The sequence below is a fragment of the Rutilus rutilus genome, assembly GCF_951802725.1.
Source record: "Rutilus rutilus genome assembly, chromosome: 12".
Taxonomy (NCBI): domain Eukaryota; kingdom Metazoa; phylum Chordata; class Actinopteri; order Cypriniformes; family Leuciscidae; genus Rutilus; species Rutilus rutilus.
Window position 1 is genome coordinate 32,058,486 of NC_140217.1, and position 19,034 is coordinate 32,077,519.

The window sequence follows — 19,034 nt, forward strand, 5'->3', positions numbered from 1 at the left end:
TTTATAGACAGAGAGAGAGAGAGAGAGAGTGTGTGTTTTCAAATTTATTTATATTATATGAGCCTTTTTTGCACATTTTGTCATTTATATTCTGTAACATAGGGTCAGGTGAAATTACTGTAATATTAAATATTAACTCTGTTGTTAGGTTGTATTAAATAGGCATATATGGTTATTAAAGAATGTAGGCAAAAACTGTCATTGTACTGCTGTCTTCACTTCAGCTCAGAACAATATATGTATTGATTATAAATGCACATATAATGTCTAGCAAATTATTAATTTCTATAATGAAAATCTAACTAAAACCTTTGTGAACAGTTTTAACATACAGTGCTGTGGATCTAATGGGACATGCTTAATAAAACCACCAGCTTTTCAAGCATTTTGAAAAGTGACATCTACTGGTTAAAAGGAGAACACAACAGTACAAGTATATTATAATGATTTATTATCTTCAGGGGTTTTTTTTCAGTACTAAGCAGTTACATTAACATTAACTTTACTTCAAAGCTCGCCACAACATAAAAGAAAAAAAATATATAACAATGAAATAATATCTATTAACTGTGTAGTGCAATAGGATTATATAAAGAGCTTCAAACAAATGCTTGATAAAACAAACATCTGACCAAACAAATATAAAGGGCCATATTAGCATTAGACTTCCTTCATAAGCCGTGCTTGTCAGCCATGTATGAGCAGCTTGCATGCATATAATTGCATGAACATAAACTTAAAAGAAATTACAATTTTAGAAAAAGAAAATATACTCTTAACAAAATGAATTAGGCTTCAATCATACTTTAGAAATATTTTTTTAAATACTCTTAGTCTGTGTAAAATAAGACTATTTAATTCAATGGGAAAAATTCCAAACAAGCTTGAAAAAAGCAATTACAATATTTTATATTCTCTTCATTTTAGCCCTTTTTGAAAATGTTATGCTCTTTAAAATAAAAATGCACATTTATTCAACATTTTTCAAATGTTTAAAGGTGAACATACTAACTTGTTTTTATGACAGTACAGAAACCTGCAGCGACGGTTCTAATATGAATAACAATAAGAAATGATAGGAAGTACAGGCTACACCAACCAAAGTTTACAGTACATGATAAAGATGTAATGTAATAATCAAATATTTCTTAGACATTCTGACTAATTAACTCAAACATTCAATGCTTTTTACAGTATGTGAGCATGAAACCACATAGCATAAGTGCCATTTATAAGAAGCTATATATGTAGATACAGTTCCATGTTTTCAAATCAGCTCTAGTAATAATTGAACTTCAACTCCAGGAGGTATCGGATGCGACACTGGCTTTCCTTATAGATGAGATACTCACTGTTGTAGAAGGAACTTCTTTCGTACTGTGGCTGTTTTATGACTTTTCCCTGAGGAACTTCCACCTTTTTACCATCAAACTCAATGAAGACATTTTTCGAGGGATCTGAAGAAGAAGAAAAAAAAAGACTGAAATTGCTAAGACCTAATGTTATGCAGAATTTAACAAAATGTACAAGTCTATTAAGAGAAACAAGTAATGAGTTTTGATTATATTTGGAAAAACCTGGCTCTTGGCTTCCGCGTGCAATTACGCTGTCATAGCCAGCGGGGGCCTTCCTTAAGCTGGAATCATCCTGCGTGATGGTGTACTCTTTTCCCAAAGCAACTTCATTTAGAAACATGATGCCGATGTTGTTGGATGGATGCACTGCAAACACAATAAAAAAATATTTTAGAGATAAAAAGTGCCTAATAATGCCTACGACATTACCAATGTTTCCTGGAAATGGAAGGAATGCAGGGAAATAATTACTACAAGCTAGGGCTGGGCGGTATGACCTAAAAAAAAGAAATCCCAGATTTTTTCACAATAATTCCGATGCACGATTTAAATTGATTAGCAATACTCCTCTATAGCTTTTTTTTTAAGTCCAACTAACGTGCTATGGTCATTAAATGGCTTTCCTGAGGTAAATGTAACGTTGCGTGACATATTGTTCTCCAGCTGTTTTATGGACCTCTTTCCGCGGTTGAAAAATACTGATTGATCGATTTTATTACATTTCGGTAAGTTGAACTGTACCTGTCAAATTACCTATTGATCATTCGTGTTTATTTACTATTAACTAGTAACAGATGATCGGTTCACGTGCCACTTGAACTGAGATCTGTCATGTCACATTTATAAGAGCCAAATCTGAGACAGATCTGAGAGCTGAGAATTTGTTTCATATCAAAAGTAACCTTCTCTGTCTTGTCTGTCGGTGTCAGTGTCCTCTTTGCTTCGTGATTTTTCTCTGCGTGAGAAAATGGATGTGTGTCGTGAGAGCGTGTAAAAAGTGATTGCGTGAGTCTCATGCTGAGAGTTGCCAGCCCTGCGGATTCAGTTTGTAAATGTTTTTGGCGGGTGTGCTCGTGCTGCCACGGTCTTGTTCATTTGCCATGTTGTTTGTGTATCTCTATGGCAAACGCTGAGCCCGTTCGGAACTACGGGAGCCCAGAGGGGAGCATCAGCGGATGTTAAAGAGAAAACAGATTTTCATTCCAACAAGTCGACGTAAACTACACATTCGAGTTAATTGATCAAATCGATTTATCGCCCAGCCCTACTACAAGCAATCCTTGCCATTGTGTTGCCATGTTGTATCTAATCAAACTTTATATGTGTTTATATTCTTTTATACTGATGCAAAGAAGGTCCCGTTTCTCACCATAGCCAGCAGATTTGATGTTTTCAGAGGCAAAATAGATTCCCCTGCCCACACGTCCACCAGAATGAGGCATAATACGAAGTCCGCCCTTCAGAATGGCTGCAACCACGGCCACGCTTGTTCCATGCCAAAGCAGCTTCCGGTTCTCCAATGCATCATTTTCCCTGAAGCGCTCAGCCTACACAAGCAAATGCACACATGCACGCACACACACAGGATTTAATTAGGATAATAGGACTCAGTAATGAACAGAATTCAACACCCACTGAGGCCGAGTGCTCACTGCTGGTTTGAAATGAAATTAGGAATCTAATGGGAACCTAACAGGAGTTCTAATGGAAAAAATTACTGTGCATTTGCACTTTTTTGACATTTACTGTTACGAGTTTACTGTTTACTTTTATCGTTTACTGCTTACTATGCATAAACTTTAAACTTAAATTACGCAATACTATTCACCTCTGTATCTCTGTCAACTTCCCAGACGTCCAGTAAAGTGAGTCCTTCGCGTCCAGTGGCATTCAAGTACTTCTCAATTATCTTAAATACAAAAAAGAGAGATAAAAAGGAACTTCTGAGCATACTGCACTTATTTCAACCCATTTCTATAAATCAATTTATTTGATCAAGCTTGGTAAATGTCCATAATTGAACTCATAACTTAAAGACTTAAAAAAGCAAAGGTTAAATAATATAAAATCATTAATTATTTTTTCAATATATGTTCATGAAAAAAATCTGGAAATTCTGCATTTAAAAAAAATGTTTAAAAGTTGACAATACGTTTCAATATTTACAATTTTGCTATTATAATATTTCTAGGTCATATTCTTAAGTAAGACATTCTGACAAAAAATGTCAGTGTTATGCTGATAATAAACACTGCATCATTTATTCTTTTAAAAGTTTGTTGACCAGATTTAAAATAGATTTTGAATTCCTGATATCCAATGTGGACTATAAATGTTGCTGTGCATTGAAACCTCATATTCCTTCGATTTCTTATCCAGCAAACTTAGCTTGCATTTCAGAGACTGGTAATTCTGGTCAACTGGATGAGGCACCACGTCCTTCATTTCTTCTGTGGCTTTCTCAGATTCAGCTTTAAGACTCTGGGCAACCTCGATGTCTGCAAGAACCTACAAGATACAAGCAAAAGAAAGTTCATTCTAATCGAGATGGCAAAGCACTCTATATTGGCCATTAAAAACACACACAAGATCAATGTTTATTTTTGTAGCCAAACATTGTATGATTTAACAAATAAATCTATTCTGAGAAATATTCACATTAAAAAGTGTGACAAATAGCCCCTATTTCATGAAACCGAAACATTCTCAGTGCACAGTAACTGCTATGTATCTCACCAAAAGCATCTCCTTCTTGCCCTGAAGAACAGAATCATCAGAGATGATAGGGGGTCTGTTGCGGCCAAAGTTATGAGGAATAATGGTGAAGAATTTGTTGGTGAGTTCTTCTAACTTGTTCCGTTCCCCCTTCTTTATTGCGGCATCAATCTCCTCCAAAGCCTCAAAGCCTTTGGCTATCTGCTGCTTGCTGAGTTTCCCCAAAGGCATCTTCTTAATATCTGACAGAGAAATATGTGACACATGAAACTCCTTCACAAAAAAATGGATCGTATCCATCTCCATCTTACAGATGGAGCTCAGAAAAGTGGTAGATAGGGCTCAAATAGGCAGCAAAAAGTACCATCTTCAGTTTACAATCACAATGCAAAACCCCCCTGTGGCTTTCAGAAACACATGTAAAATGGGAAATGAATCCCTGAGTGATCTGAAGGCTATTTCATTGAGGTTTTAAAATATTACTTTTTTTTCCCAGCTATCAAAAACAAGTTATAAAAGAACCCCAGTAACATGCCTATTGAAAGGAACAGAAGAACTGGGACTTCTCAGATATTAGCTTAAATGTAGTGTGTAATTCAGCTGTTTATGAATGTAAAAGGTCTGCAAAGCTTCAAAGATCAAAGTGCACGACAAATTGCGTTATTGTATCCCAAAAAAAAATCCGATTTTGAACTGACTGAAATGAGTCCTCAGTAATTCCAATATTACTTCCTGCACAAACCTACGTAGTTTTGTATAAAATTTGCATAAAATTTAGAGAGGCCGAATCTTTGATCGAACCGTTTCAGACAGTGAGAAAAGAGTTAATGCTGCAATGAGAAAATTAAAGACCTTGGATGCATGTAAACCTACTGTTGGAGACCTCAAAAACAAAAAGGAACCTTTAAAATAGCATAAAAGGGCACTCTGAGGCCATGTGTCCACCAAAGCGCTTTTTCCCGCAGCTAGTGTATTTTTCCAATTGTTTTCAATTGGAGCGCCATGTTTTTAAAACGCCTAACGAGGCACTGATCGTCTATTTCACGCTGAATCGCTCTGCATTTTTGAACGGATGACGAGAGTTGAAGAATGTTCAACTTTGGGTACGCAGCGCTCATCACTGTCACTTTTTACCCAGCCGTCCAATCGCAGCGGAGGAGGGGCGGGACAAAAACAACACTGACCAGTGTCAACAGATGACAAGCATAATAGAAAAAAATTATTTAAAACAAGAGCCAGAGCAAATACTTTACATTGTATCAACATTTTTATATAGAAACAATACAGAAAAAAACGATCTGTAAAAATAAGATTCTATAAAATGAGATGTTTCGTATCATAGCAGGCAAAGCGTCTAAACGGAAAAAAATGCTCTCAAGCGCCCACAGCTAAGTTTTCAGCTGGCTAAAAACGCTTTGGTGGACACACGGCCTAATTATTCAAAGCTGTATCACAATATACTAACCCAGGTTCATGCTGGACATGGCTTCCTTGAACATGTCATTGTCGAAGATGAATCGGATGAGCCTTTGAGTTGCCACATCCAACGCACAAGGCAGAACGTGTTGTTCGCTTTTCACCTTCACATCTCCACCGTCTACAGTATCCACCTGCAGGAAACACAAAACATTAGAAACTGTGTCTTTAGTCTTTGGACAATAACAAGGACACGGCTTCAATTGAGGGTGTAATAAAGTAAATTCATTAAATGCTGCTTTAATGAACAAGCTAAATTACCTTCACTTCTGCATCCTGGTCCCCATCTACCTCTATCAGTGTGTACTTCCCAGAATGCGAGACAAAGTTTTCTCGATCGCTCCAGTTATTCTTGGTCTTCTCTTTGAATTTCTTTTCGAAACACTTAACGGCTGCATCAGCGGTAGATGGACCAGCTAAATTGTTCTGGCCTGACTCTCCCTGAAAACAGTGAAAGACAGGAAAAGTACATCATCCATTAGAAGCTACAAGAGCATTTATGCACATTGTGTTGTGACATATTCGATGGACAAAAGCAACGTACCACTCTGCCCCATCTTGTCCAGCAATAGTACTTCCCTCCAGACACCAAGACTTGGGTTACATAGAATTTGTTGTTGTTGTTTCCAATGTTAGTTTGGTTTAGCATGCAGTCGTAATCTTCATGAACCTGTTGGTTAAGATCACACAAGATTTTTTCGGTGATTCAGGGCAAGCAATAATTTGCACGAAAACTCACAATTCTCTCTGAACCAAAGACATCAATGGTAGTTTAAACATGATCAATTGTTGTTTAACCACTTGTTCGGTCTCACCTCAGCATTTGATAGATGACAGAAGCTGTCAGGGTTCCTCGTGGCCCTCACTCGCGATCCTGTTGCCTTCAGGGCCTCTTTGGCAGATGTGAACTTGTCCTTTGGTGGAGCTTCAGGCTCCTCCTTTACCTTCTTCTTCCCTCCAGCTTTGGTGCTTGATGTTGCCCTTCTCTTAGGTGCCATCCTCTTTCCTCTTTGTTCATAAATATAGTATATAAACATTCAATCAACAACTGATCAGCAGTTATGGAGTCAGTTAAGTAAGACGTAGTGACATACTGCAGCATGCATTACTTAATACGTTTAAAATTCATTTAAAAATTATTTTAGTTTACTTTTATTGCAATATCACAATTAATTTAAAATATAGGTGAATTTATTTCACCTTTGAGAAATGTTTTGCCACGTGTAACTTCTAACATGGACACCTGAAAATGTATTAAGAAAATATACCAGATGTTTCTTTATTTATTGTTATATCTAATCAACATTTTTCAAACACACTGTTTGGAAATTATATGACATCAAATTTTTAAATATGGTAAACAATAAATCAACACAGTCCTGCTGAGACATGTTCGGACATGCTGGAGTTTACTGTAAGTGACGTAGATCTTCCTGGCAGCCTATGAGAGGCACTGAAAATGGATTCATAGAAATCAAGGGGTGCGTCTAATAAACAATAAGAACATTTACTAACTGACAAATGTGTGCACAAATAAACATATAATGTGAAATACGTGAAATCAGAAACGCGGCGAGCTATTATTATGGCGTGTTTTGACGCACACTCCACCTGCAGCGCTATAGCTGTAGCAACACATAGTCTACAGAGCAATATAACGGTTAAAAATTATTCGAGATGTTATTATTAGTCAGATAGAATGATTCTTACCTGCTAGTGAGGGTGCTGATAAAGTTTGCAGATTCACTCTCTCACTTCGGGACTGTCTGCAGCCTGACTTCCGTGTTTCTGACACTTTACGCCACACCCCTTCCCTCACATGTCAGTGATTTCAGATATATTTTTTATTTTGAATGACAGCTTATGTCACCAAAGTTGTAGATAATGTTTTAAAACAGACACATTTCACAATTCATAAAATACACCATTTGAGATGCGATGAAAATGTTCATAAATAAATAAACATTGTTCTCATTAGTACAATTGTTTTTAGTGTACTTCTCTGACACAAAGTTTCATGGTCTTTGTGTATCTTAAAAGGGACATCCTGCAAAAACAAAATAGTTAAAATTATTTTTACTAGTATTCTATTTTTATTTTATTTATTTATTTATTTTTACATTTTTTTGCATCACATGTTGCTTCAAACACTTTAATAGCCCCAATATAACATGAGGTTGCGTAAATAATTTTAGTCCAACGTCCAACCTTTGTACTTCTCACTTAATGTAAGCTATAATGCTGGCATTGTGCTTGAATGGAAGCAGTTAAAAAATACTTGTATGTTGTAAAAGAAATGAAAATCCTCCTACTATGGACACTAATAGTCCTAATGTTTACAAATGCTAAAAATATTAAGGCAGAAAATGACTGCAGATATAACCATCACACAAAAAGAAAAATCAATTTTTTTTTTTTGTCATTTCACCACCAGTGATTGAGTGTGCAATATATCAATTACCCTTTTTGTAACATGGGTCAGTGATAGCCTATGTGGACATTGTTATTATTAAAGTATATAAATATGATGTTTTGTCTATGAGACATGATCCTTCGGTAGACTGATGAATGTGCATTACATTTGTAGTGCAGTAATAGCAGCATATGCAGTATTTTGTCTTTATTTTTCCTACTGGTTTATTTATCTTCTAACATGGTAGCTAATGAAATGACTTTATGCGTATTGAAATTAGGGACATCATTTATTGCACTTGCAAATCACCTGTACAGCGCAACAAATTAGCATTTAACATCTAAAAAACGAATTAATATTAAAACCCAATTGCCCAACACTTGATCATTTTAGTTTAACCTCACCCAATTTGATGTGATGAGCACCTACATCCTCTAGATGGAGACAATGCACAAGTTTCTGTATACCATAAACATTGCATATAAATATTTAATTCTTTTAAAGCTGATGTGTGTAATTTTCTTAATTGTACAAATGTACAATATAATATAATATAATATAATATAATATAATATAATATAATATAATATAATATCAAGTTAAAATGACCAGGAGGAGTGCTTGTATTAATATAAAACACATTTTATTTACATAAATTACAAGAAAGCACAAACCAGAATCACCATAAATCTACATTAAAAACATCTTGTATATAATACTTTAAACAGATTTACTATATCTTAACTCCATATCTCAAACAAGACTTTATTATGGTTTCCATAAAAAGAGTTTAAACTGGCATCCCACTGATATCATCTAACTAGTCAGAGAGAGAAAGAGAGAGAGAAACAAAATGGGATATTGTCACAGCACGTTGAGAACAACATAACAGGCATTCTTTATTCCGAATAGCCTCCTCAACACTAGCAAACACTTGATTTCATGACTAGTGAAGATAAGATTTATCTGTATACTGCATTTGGCAAACAAACAGGAATCCTGTTTCTCAGAGTGACGATGTTGTTGAGTCCACTACCTCTCTGCCATTACATACTGTAGGCACGACGTTGGAGGCCGAGGCTGTAAAGACATTTTCAATAATATGAAGATATCGTAAGTTGCAAAATCACAGTGTATCGCCATTGCCATTCAATAGATGTTTTCAAGTATGTGGGTGAATCTCATTAAAACATATTTTTATTTTATTAAAACATTGCATAAATAGAAAAAAATAATAATATATATATTTTTTTTTTTTTACTTTTTTTTTTACTTTTTGACATTATTTTCATCATAATTAACCACTTTTTTCCACCCAATTTTATATATTTCTTATAAATTCTCCTTATTTTTTATTACTGTAATACATATTATATATATTTTTTTGTAATGCAGCACTATCACAAATACTACCATGATGTAAATTAAAAATGTTCAATATATTTATTAATGTCACATAACATTACTGAGAATGAGTATTTTTGCATTACAGTAATGAGAGGAATTATCTGTCATTATGCAAACAAATATTTACATCATAATGCTAAATATTATTTATTTGTCACTTGATTTTGAGGTGAAATACCCATTTTAAGGGATTCACATATGCACTCTATCCTATAAGCTCATGGATGTTTCAGTGCTACAGTAATATCAATGTAATCTAATAAAGCCACATATCTGCACTCACAGGTCCAATGATACTTTATGTTCTGCTCCAATATTGCTCTGCCATCATACAATACTGAATATTTTGATCAATATCTTTCATTTCTAAAGGCAGTTCAGACATTGCCAATCCATATTTTCGACACAAAATTGATGAATATGCTTGATTTAAAGCGTAACTCTCGCCAAAATGCAACCTAGGGTCTTTTTGTTAATCTACCCGAGGCAAACTTTCATTTAAAAGCATAATTACAATGAAAGATTGACCATATTTTCGTTTTCGGTCAAATTGCCTTTTGAATGGGAGTGCTAGGGGCACTACTATGATAGTATCAAAATCGCTATTTTTAAAACACTAAGAAGGCTCGACACAACATGAAACTTTGCTCAAAGTATCATCAGGGGCTCTACACATGAACTCGAGCACTGAGAACATTGTTTGTGTACATAGAGTAACTAAAAGAAAGATTTTGAACAACTCACTGGAGCTGTTGTTGTTTCCGGCTGAATTTTGTCAGTCAAAAATAGTCGATCTCCGAATGCAACGTAACAGGGAGGAGAGTAAAGATGGAAAGCTCTTAAATCTTAGTTCCATATAAATTCACGGATAATTTGTTATTTTGTCGTTAGTGAAAATCAATATTGACCTTTGACAATATTGATATTGACTAAAATTCAGAGTCAGTTCATTCGCATTCGGAGATCGACTATTTTTGACTGTCAAAATGCCGGCGGCCGGAAACAACAACAGCTACAGTGAGTTGTTTAAAACCTTTCTTTTTAGTAAACTCTGTGTACACAAACAATGTTCTCAATGCTTGAGATCATGTGTAGAGCCCCTGGTGATACTTCCAGCAAAGTTTCATGTTGTGTCGAGCCTTCTTAGTGTTTAAAAATAGCGATTTTGATGCTATCATAGTAGTTCCCCTAGCACTCCCATTCAAAAGGCAATTTGACCGAAAATGAAAATACGGTCAATCTTAAAAGTGGCATTTCCATCCTAATTATGCTTTTAAACTAAAGTTTGCCTCGGGTAGATTCTCAAATATACCCTTTTGGCGAGAGTTACGCTTTAAACAGCTGCAGCTGTTGATTGATTATATTTACGATGATGCTAGTATATTAAAGACAGAGATCATAAATTATACTCTACCTTGAGAGAAGCTGGAGCCAGGGCCAGTGGTCACACTGAATCGAGTGGTGGCCACTCTGAGCGTGGTGACGTTCTTCTGGGGCTGGAAGAGGATGATGTGAATCTTGGGAGCGAAGAGGCAGCCCAGCACCACTGAACCACTCAGACTCACAGAGATGCACATGGTAGTGGTCTGTACCTGAGAGAGTAGACACAAAAAAAGCGATTACATTTATACCGTGATACCACCTGACTGGCGTATTCATATTCAACAGGGATGTTAACATGGGATTGAATTTATTTTTCCATTGAACTCAATTCCAAATGTGTTGCCAAAGCCTAGCGGCTAAAGATGTATCTTAAGAGGATGAATCCATGTGCAAAGCAGGTGTGTGTGCCGTGTATAAGCAATCTCATGCATACTAATACAGGTATTAGAGACATGCATCGCCAAATAACATTTTGATGAGAGAGGGGGTGAATCAACAGGAACCGTTTCTAAGATTTTCTCTGTTTTGGCTGAGATGTTTGCTTTGTATCCGTGTACATTTCATTTGGCAGGTACTTTTATCTAAATCGATGTGCATTCAAGCTATACATTTTTATCAGTATGTGCATTCCCTGGGTTTCAAATCCACGGTCATGCCATTGCTATCCTCTTTCAGTTGGGCAACAGATATTAAAAGCTGTGGTTAACAATCCTCTCAGGGTCAAGCATCGGAAAAACTTCAATATGACCTTTGTTAAATAATTACAAAACATGGTTCAGCTGCACTGAATTAAATATATTTTTTCCTCAATACCAAATGAACAAAGAGTAGCTCATTCTTTCTTCAGTACAATAGATTTAAAAGTGTTTATTTGAGTGCGGCAATGCGTCAGAATGAACCAAAATGCTTTAGGCCTTAAATAATGCATCGTTCAGAGAGATGTGCTTGGAAAGGTCTTGTATGCTTTCCCAGCAAGCCTTGCTCTTGTCTCCATAAACATGCACTTTTTTTTATAAAGAATATCACACTGAGTGAGACATGTGTTGTAATCTGATTTTCCTCCATAATTGATCATCATTATTCTTGAACGACTCAGCTACAGTAAGTACACAAACAAACACGCAGACGAGAACCCAACTGCAAATGGAAATCTGGTTTTCAAAGAGACTCAAAAAATATTACATGGCTCTAGAATAATTCATTTGGACCAATCACGGTATTCTGTTGTTTGTTGTATATAAACTAGCTACTGTTCAAAGTATGTTTTTGTAATGTTTTTGAAAGAAGTTTCTTCTGTTCACCAAGGCATTTATTTGACCAAACATAACAAACATAATTATGTGAAATATTATTACAATGTAAAATAGCTGTTCCCTAAATTAATATATTTAAAAATGTAATGTATTCCTGTGTTGGCAAAGCTGAATGTTCAGCATCATTACTCCAGTCTTCAGTGTCACAAGATCCTTCAGAAATCATTCTTATATGATGATTTGCTGCTCAAGAAACTTTTCTTATTTTGATGCCTCATTTTTTTCCCTTGATACATTTAATTGAAATGATTTAATGCGTCCTTGCTGAATAAAAATATGAATTTTTTAAAGAAAATTGAAAGGATTCCAGGATTTTGAATCCAAAATTACTTAGTATAGTCTCAGATTTTTGTAGCCGACTATTTTTTATTTTGGTTCCGCATTTGTGATTTATGTCTGATTCTGAAGATCAAATATTTATCATATAAATCTTACAAGTAGCATGTGCTTTTTCTTCTGCACATCAGTGCTGTAGTTGGTGGGTGAGAAGCAGAAACGATACAACTAAAAATGATATCTGCAGGATGAATGAGGCTGTTGCATTTCCTGTGAGTCTCTGTGTGTGGGATTGTGGCGAGGTCTCGGTCTCTAAGGCACACCTTGCTTTCTCAGCAAAGGCCCCAGCTGGGAATCATTCTCCCATGCTCTAACACATCACCTCACACACACACACACACACACACACATATATATAAAACGCGGAAACCCTGAACAGAGAATGACATCCTGTCCAATCAGAACTCAAGGAGATTCCCTTCTCTCTCCTGAGGCCTTCTGACTTGTATCTTTCTGTATCCTTTGATGGATGATGTACAACTGACCCTTACAGAAGCCCCCTACAGCCATAGCATCTCCGGATCATGTTTCTATCCTCTTTTTTTTGCTCACTGGAGCATCCAAATGCCATGTACAATGGTCGTTTTAACCAGCAGTGCTGGCTATATGCACCAGTTAGACTATTCTGGATGCACATATATAAAAATGATATATTGCAAGTATGTTTGTGCTGCACTGCAACTCATAGATTGAATTTTGACCTATCAAGGTGTAATGTTACTTCCAAACTATGTGTGAAAATAAATAACAAAACAAAATGTAAAAAAAAATAACTATTAATAATTAATATTAATAATAATTAATATTAAGTTTGTGTTGCACTGTGACCATTTAATTCACAACAGTTGAATCAGGGTGTGATGTTACTTCTAAACCACCATGGGTAATGAAATACATAAATAAATAAGCATTAAAACCTTTGGAAATTATTATATTGTTTTTGAAAATAAACATTAGGACTTTTTCTTTCAATTAAATAATGCATGCATCAAAGTGTTAAAACTGTAAGAAAATAAAACTAAATTGTTGTCAAATGTAAGAGTGTTTAATGGTGTCTGTCCTGAGGCACTTGACTGAAGGATACTCAGACCAATTGAATAGCATGTTTTCATAGGCTAGTCATTTGCCAGGAAGAAAGATCCCCACTTTCTTTGTTCTACACTGAACAGCTTTTGAGCCACATGAAATGTGAGCTTCTCCTTTCATCAGTGCAAAAGACAGGTGATCAAAGAGATTTTTCTATCTGCCATCTGAATTGGCAGGTATGGTAACAAAAAAAATCAATCAGGCAAACTCTCAGTCTCGCGCTCTCAGGGAAATTGTATATATGCTAAAAATAAAGGATAAAGTCAGTGTCGGGAAGTGATTAAGGGTTATAAGAGAAACTCATTATCTAAATGATGAAAAATATTCCATGCTGTCATTGTGTGTGCAGTGTGATTTGAGACAGCCCCTCTGATATCTTTTCCCAGAGGAGAGCCGGTAATATCCCCCCGGCACAAGATTTACTTCTCAAAGAAATCACATTGTTATACAGAACACTCAAGCACGGCATTCATTAACAATATGTCAGAAGATAGCATAGCCAAATCTCAACTATGTTGAGCATAAATTACATTTAAAGATATGTTCGGAGAAACTGTAAAATTATATTGTGGTCCTCACATACAAGATAAAAAACCGTATACCACTATATCTGTACTACTCGCTCTTGCAATTAAAAAAGAAAAAAATCGAAATGATTTCGCATAAAGTCAACTAAAAATCATTCATTAATTTGTTCATTCATTCATTAATTTTTGTTTTTGCTACTGGTCCTGGTCTTATTGTGCACAATTCATCAGAGCACTTTACAAACATTTGTACACATTCAAAAGATTGTTAAGATGTTCAGATAGCTGTTGAAAATGCTGTTGTTCTGCTTAATTTTTTTTTTTGTGGAAACCATGATATTATTTTGATGAATACAATTTATAAAGTAATTCAGGGGAACTGTTACCACAAGTTAAATAAATTCATGTTTGCAAGTTAACATTTCTTATTAATTTAATTTAACGTTTTAAGTTGCAAACATTATTGTGTTGAGTTCTGCTGACATAATAATGTAAATTTTTACATTAACTTAATATTTTGTGAAATTTCAACTCATATTCTGCATTATTATTATTTTTTTTATTTTTTTTAATTAAGTTGTAGGGATTTAATAAAGTCTTGATGACTTGGGAAATTGGGTAGTGGATTTCTAGTTCCCACCATGCTTTGCATAGGACTGGATACGGAGAATAAATGTTGAAATTAAGTATTATTTATTTGTTTTTGTTTTTTGATTTTTAGTAAAGGGAAAGACCTTGTGTTTAATGCTGTTATATTTGACATTTAAAAGAGTTTCTGTTCTGTTGAAGTTTATGTGGTTACAATTATGCTGAAGAGAAGACGACATGAAGGTAAACTACATTGGTTATATATGCAAAGATTGTGCTAATGCAAGTGACAAGTAATATCTTACTTGTTTATTAAATTGGCATGTTAAATAACATTTGCATTTAGCATGTGTTATGTGAGCTGTGGGTTGAACTGAAATAGATAAGATTAATCCAGGGCTACAAATCAAGTATTTGTATTCAACTTAAAAAAATTGTGTTTTTCTCACAAATTATTAAGTTCCTCTAACTCAATGTAGTTTGTTGGTTGAATATATGGTTAAATTGTCATAACTCAAAAAGATTGATGCAAACTGTTATAGTAAAAAAAATATATATATAATTGTTGAGTCAATAACTATTTTTTAGAATGTAGATTTTTTTTTTAAATAAAAATCTTTTATAACATTTTATAACAAAATTACTTAATGATATAATATAATATAATATAATATAATATAATATAATATAATATAATATAATATAATATAATATACTCCACAAATCCCTCTTAGTTTCAATGCTTCTACAAACCACCTGGCTCCGTTCTGTTCTACAATACTTTTCACAATCCAGTAACTGAATGAAATTCCTTCAACTTTTACACGTTTTCATCCTGCTGAATATCCTGTTGCACTCAGAAATACGCCACATTATGGAAGTAAAAAGGGTTGCAAAAGACATTTCATTTTGACTCGAACGTAAATCTTATTTAGAGGCTATTATTTCCATAGAAACAAGCTGACAAGCTATTAAATGCCATTAGGGAGGTATTGCTATGTATTGTCACAACCATGCATTGTACAACTCATATTTACTTACCCTATAGTCACTGGCAGTAACATAGAAGATTGGCTGGAAAGCCAGCCAGATTATGCACGTGGTGTACATGGTGAAGCCGATGAACTTGGCTTCATTGAAGTTCTCTGGGCACTTTCGAGTCTTAAAGGCGTAAAATGTACAGAGGATGATGAGGACACAGTTGTAGGTTAAAGACATCAGCATACTAGAATCCTTGCTGTTGCACTTCAATGTCACCACGTCTCTTCTTTCAGGACTGACCTCCTTTCTCACCCCTGGAGCCTCAACCAGAAGCCAGACCACAACCACCAGGAGCTGACAAGAAATCAGACCAGCACAGATGGCCACCTGTGAAGCTGGACTGATGAACCTCGGCCTTTGAGCTCCATCTTTAACGCCGTTGAAAATCCGAGCGATGCGATTGGTCTTGGTCAGCAACGCAGAGTAGCAAACGGCGAAGGAAGTGCCCAGGCCGAGCCGCCGTAACGTGCATACTACGGCAGAGGGTTTGCTGATGTAGATGAAGGTCATGCAATAGCAAAGGAGGACGCCTAGAAGAAGAATATAGGAAAGTTCACGTCCGCTAGCTTTCACCACCGGTGTCTCATTGTTCTTTATGAAGAGGCCGATGACAAAGAGTGTGCAGAGCATGCCAAGGCAAGAGATGGTGACCGGCCCAATAGCCCATGCGTCCTCCCAATGAATGTACTCTTCCGGTAAGTTGTAGCAGCCCGTGAGATTGTCCAGAGGCCATAGTCCAAAGCCACAATCCGCACAGGTGAATTCATCCAGGAGGTACTGGTAGGGCTGGCAGGGAATGCAAATCCAACAGCAAACGTCACCGGGCTGCATGCTCTTTATTTCGTTTTTCCTACATGGGTCGCTGCATTGGGATGTGGGCACCACTTGGCTTTCCCAAGGAATCAAGCTTGTGTTCAGACTTAAATCCCGAGCCCAATACCCTACTTTCCTATAGACATAGCCATCATTCTCTTTGTGATAATGGAAGATGTTGTAGCGGCCCAGACTGTCTCCATAAGCATCAAAGTGAACATTGTTCTCTGTATCTGCGGGGCGAAATGGAGCTGCGGACACAAAGGGCATATGATAAACATAATTTATTTCCATTCTTGGCAACAGATAAATAGATATTTTACAGCAACAAAGTGTTTTTCTTTGTAAGCAGAACATGTACAACCCAGAAAGACCTTCCTATGTCAGTCTACCCTACTTTCTTCAGCGTTCTGCCCTGACCATTTCTCATTAGGTTTTAGATGCAGTGGACTCAGGTGCGAATGGTACATTTACATAATGGAAGTCAGGAGGTTGATACATCGCCTGGTTTCTATGATGTAATTTGTCATTCTTGGAAGAACATTATAATTATATTTAGAAATAGCTGAAAAATAGCTATAGGAACCTGGCAGTCTGCCATCAATTCACTAATACAAGCAATTGACCACTCGGCACAGACATTTAATATACATCCCTTGTACTTGTTTAAATCATTTAGAAGTTAGCAAGGGGTTAATGAGGCTAATGCATGTAATAAAACACTTAGACTGCACACAGGTCATTTGTTGGATTCATGCATTAGTGTAATCTATTTTACAGCAGCAGTTTTCCCCTTGGGGAAACTTCCTAGATCCGTTTATCTTTTAAATTGATTTCTTTGACTAAACAAAGAACAGACATAAATTTATTAAGATATACTGATACAAAAAAATAATACAAAAAAATAATAGTGTCTGTGTGTGTGTTGAGATTTAAACTACTATATGAGTGCAATTTTTTAACTTTATTCCTTGCATGCTATAGTGATAACATGATAATAAGCCAGCTGGAATCCCAGGATTCAAAATGATTGAAGACTGCATAAGGGAGTCATCCATAAATATAACGATAGCCAAATCAACTAAAAAGGATGTTGAAATTGTTGGACTTGTATATTGTTTTATTTTTTATTTACAGGTATTGCCTAATGAGATATATATATTTTTTACAGTATATATATATACAGTAAATATTTACCAAAATTTTCAATTATAGAGCTTATGCCTTTATCTTATATCTTTACTGACGCATCACAGCCTCAATAATTGAAGATTTTGGTAAATATTTACTGGGTGATTATATTTTAGTCTGTTCCTTGCACTAATCTTTAATATGATTTTAGATGACTTGAAATATAGGACCAAGTCATATGAACCATCTTTATTATAGGTTTAAGGTGCTGTTTAGTCTTTTCTGCTTTTGAAAACGAACAGTGTGAACATTTTGCAGCATGAACCATCTTTTGTTTTCATAGAAGAAGAAGAAACCCTATTGAATTGAAATGACATGAAGGTGAGTTAATTACAGGATTTAATTTTGGGGTGAACTAGCTCTGATTATAAAGTGAACATAAATTATATAATCTATCACTTAAAAAAAAAAAAAAACTCACAGTCAAAATTTATCTTCAGGATGTAGTCCTTGTACAGCTTTTTTCCATTCACTGGTTTCAGGGCACTGCAGAGTTTGGTGGTATTTGAGCACAGTGCTTGTCTCATGTTGTGAAGGGCATGGGCCATAGCGTAGACAGCATTGACCACAAACATGATCTTGGACTCCTGCTCGAATTTGCCGTCCCGGAGAGAGTATTTCCCACAATTAATGTCGTGCAGGCTACACTGAAAGCGGTTTTCCCAGAACTCCCTGAACCAGGGGTTACGTGTGTTGTTGTAAGGATTGAGGTTTGTGAAGTACGCTGCGAATTCAGGGATCGGATAGGACGCCAGCTCAATGGTGAAAGCTCCATCCGCTACATTCTCGCTCCCTCTCACCACACTCTCCTGCGCCCCCCAGCCATCGCTGGCCACCCAGATGAAGGAGACGTTCATGCGCTTCGCTGCAACCAAGAGCTCTCTTGCGTCTTCACTTCTGGTGAAGAGGATTACTACTTTAGCGTTGGACTTCTGCAACAGAGATCTGATTACTCCATCGTAACTGAAGCGGTCCATGGAACGACTGACCTTGGCGGACGTAGCGATGCAGATTTGCAAGGCTCGGGCCTCTTGCTGAAAGGCGTCGATACCCGTCTCGCCGTAATCGCCCTCTGAAGCAACGGTGGAGACGTAAGTCCAGTTGAAATAGCGTAGGATCTCAGCAATGGCTTTGGCTTGGTAGAAGTCTGGGGGTACAGTCCGGGCAAAGTAATCATAACGGGATTTGTCACTCAGTTTCGCACTGGTGGAGGCATAACTGATCTGAGGAATCTGGAAAAGACGCAGGAGATTGGCCACCTGCAAAAGGACAAATGAAAAACTGTGATGAAAAACTACTGAAGTGTGTAAATGGCCACACTATTTCACTGTGATTCATGAGTGTTGGCTGTCAGTATACAGACCCTTTCCAAAAAATTAGAATATCATGG

General features: G+C 36.1%; 2 protein-coding genes across 3 annotated transcripts in view; both read right to left on the reverse strand.

Annotated features, from left to right (window-relative positions):
* Positions 1-437: 437 nt before the first annotated feature.
* parp3 (poly (ADP-ribose) polymerase family, member 3) lies at positions 438-7,360 on the reverse strand. Of its 2 annotated transcripts, XM_084426373.1 has the most exons (12): positions 7,257-7,354; positions 6,747-6,789; positions 6,362-6,554; positions 6,091-6,216; positions 5,808-5,987; positions 5,536-5,680; positions 4,092-4,312; positions 3,708-3,863; positions 3,184-3,264; positions 2,725-2,902; positions 1,578-1,721; positions 438-1,457 (listed from the first exon to the last, which is right to left on the reverse strand). In XM_084426373.1, the coding sequence occupies exons 3-12, from the start codon at positions 6,542-6,544 to the stop codon at positions 1,279-1,281; spliced, it is 1,593 nt and encodes a 530-aa protein (XP_084282499.1). In that variant the 5' UTR covers positions 6,545-6,554; positions 6,747-6,789; positions 7,257-7,354; the 3' UTR covers positions 438-1,278. The 2 variants fall into 2 exon arrangements, with proteins under 2 accessions (XP_084282499.1, XP_084282498.1); XM_084426372.1 differs by lacking the exon at positions 6,747-6,789 and having other exon boundaries at positions 7,257-7,360.
* A 1,494-nt stretch (positions 7,361-8,854) lies between these two features.
* grm2a (glutamate receptor, metabotropic 2a) overlaps positions 8,855-19,034 on the reverse strand; it is a 33,568-nt gene continuing 23,388 nt past the window's right edge. The window contains exons 2-5 of the mRNA XM_084426371.1: positions 18,066-18,903; positions 15,641-16,704; positions 10,781-10,958; positions 8,855-9,039 (exon numbers count right to left, since the gene is read on the reverse strand). Coding sequence (XP_084282497.1) covers positions 8,966-9,039; positions 10,781-10,958; positions 15,641-16,704; positions 18,066-18,903 — 2,154 coding nt within the window. The 3' untranslated portion in view covers positions 8,855-8,965. The remainder of the gene's footprint in view (positions 9,040-10,780; positions 10,959-15,640; positions 16,705-18,065; positions 18,904-19,034) is intronic.

Excerpts from the sequence above, each read along its gene's own strand:
- parp3 (XM_084426372.1), bottom strand. The coding sequence starts at position 6,544 with ATGGCACCTAAGAGAAGGGCAACATCAAGCACCAAAGCTGGAGGGAAG. Across the intron at positions 5,988-6,090 it reads GGACAAGATGGGGCAGAGTG|GGAGAGTCAGGCCAGAACAA; the intron begins GTACGTTGCTTT and ends CACTGTTTTCAG. Across the intron at positions 2,903-3,183 it reads AAGTTGACAGAGATACAGAG|GCTGAGCGCTTCAGGGAAAA; the intron begins GTGAATAGTATT and ends TTGCTTGTGTAG.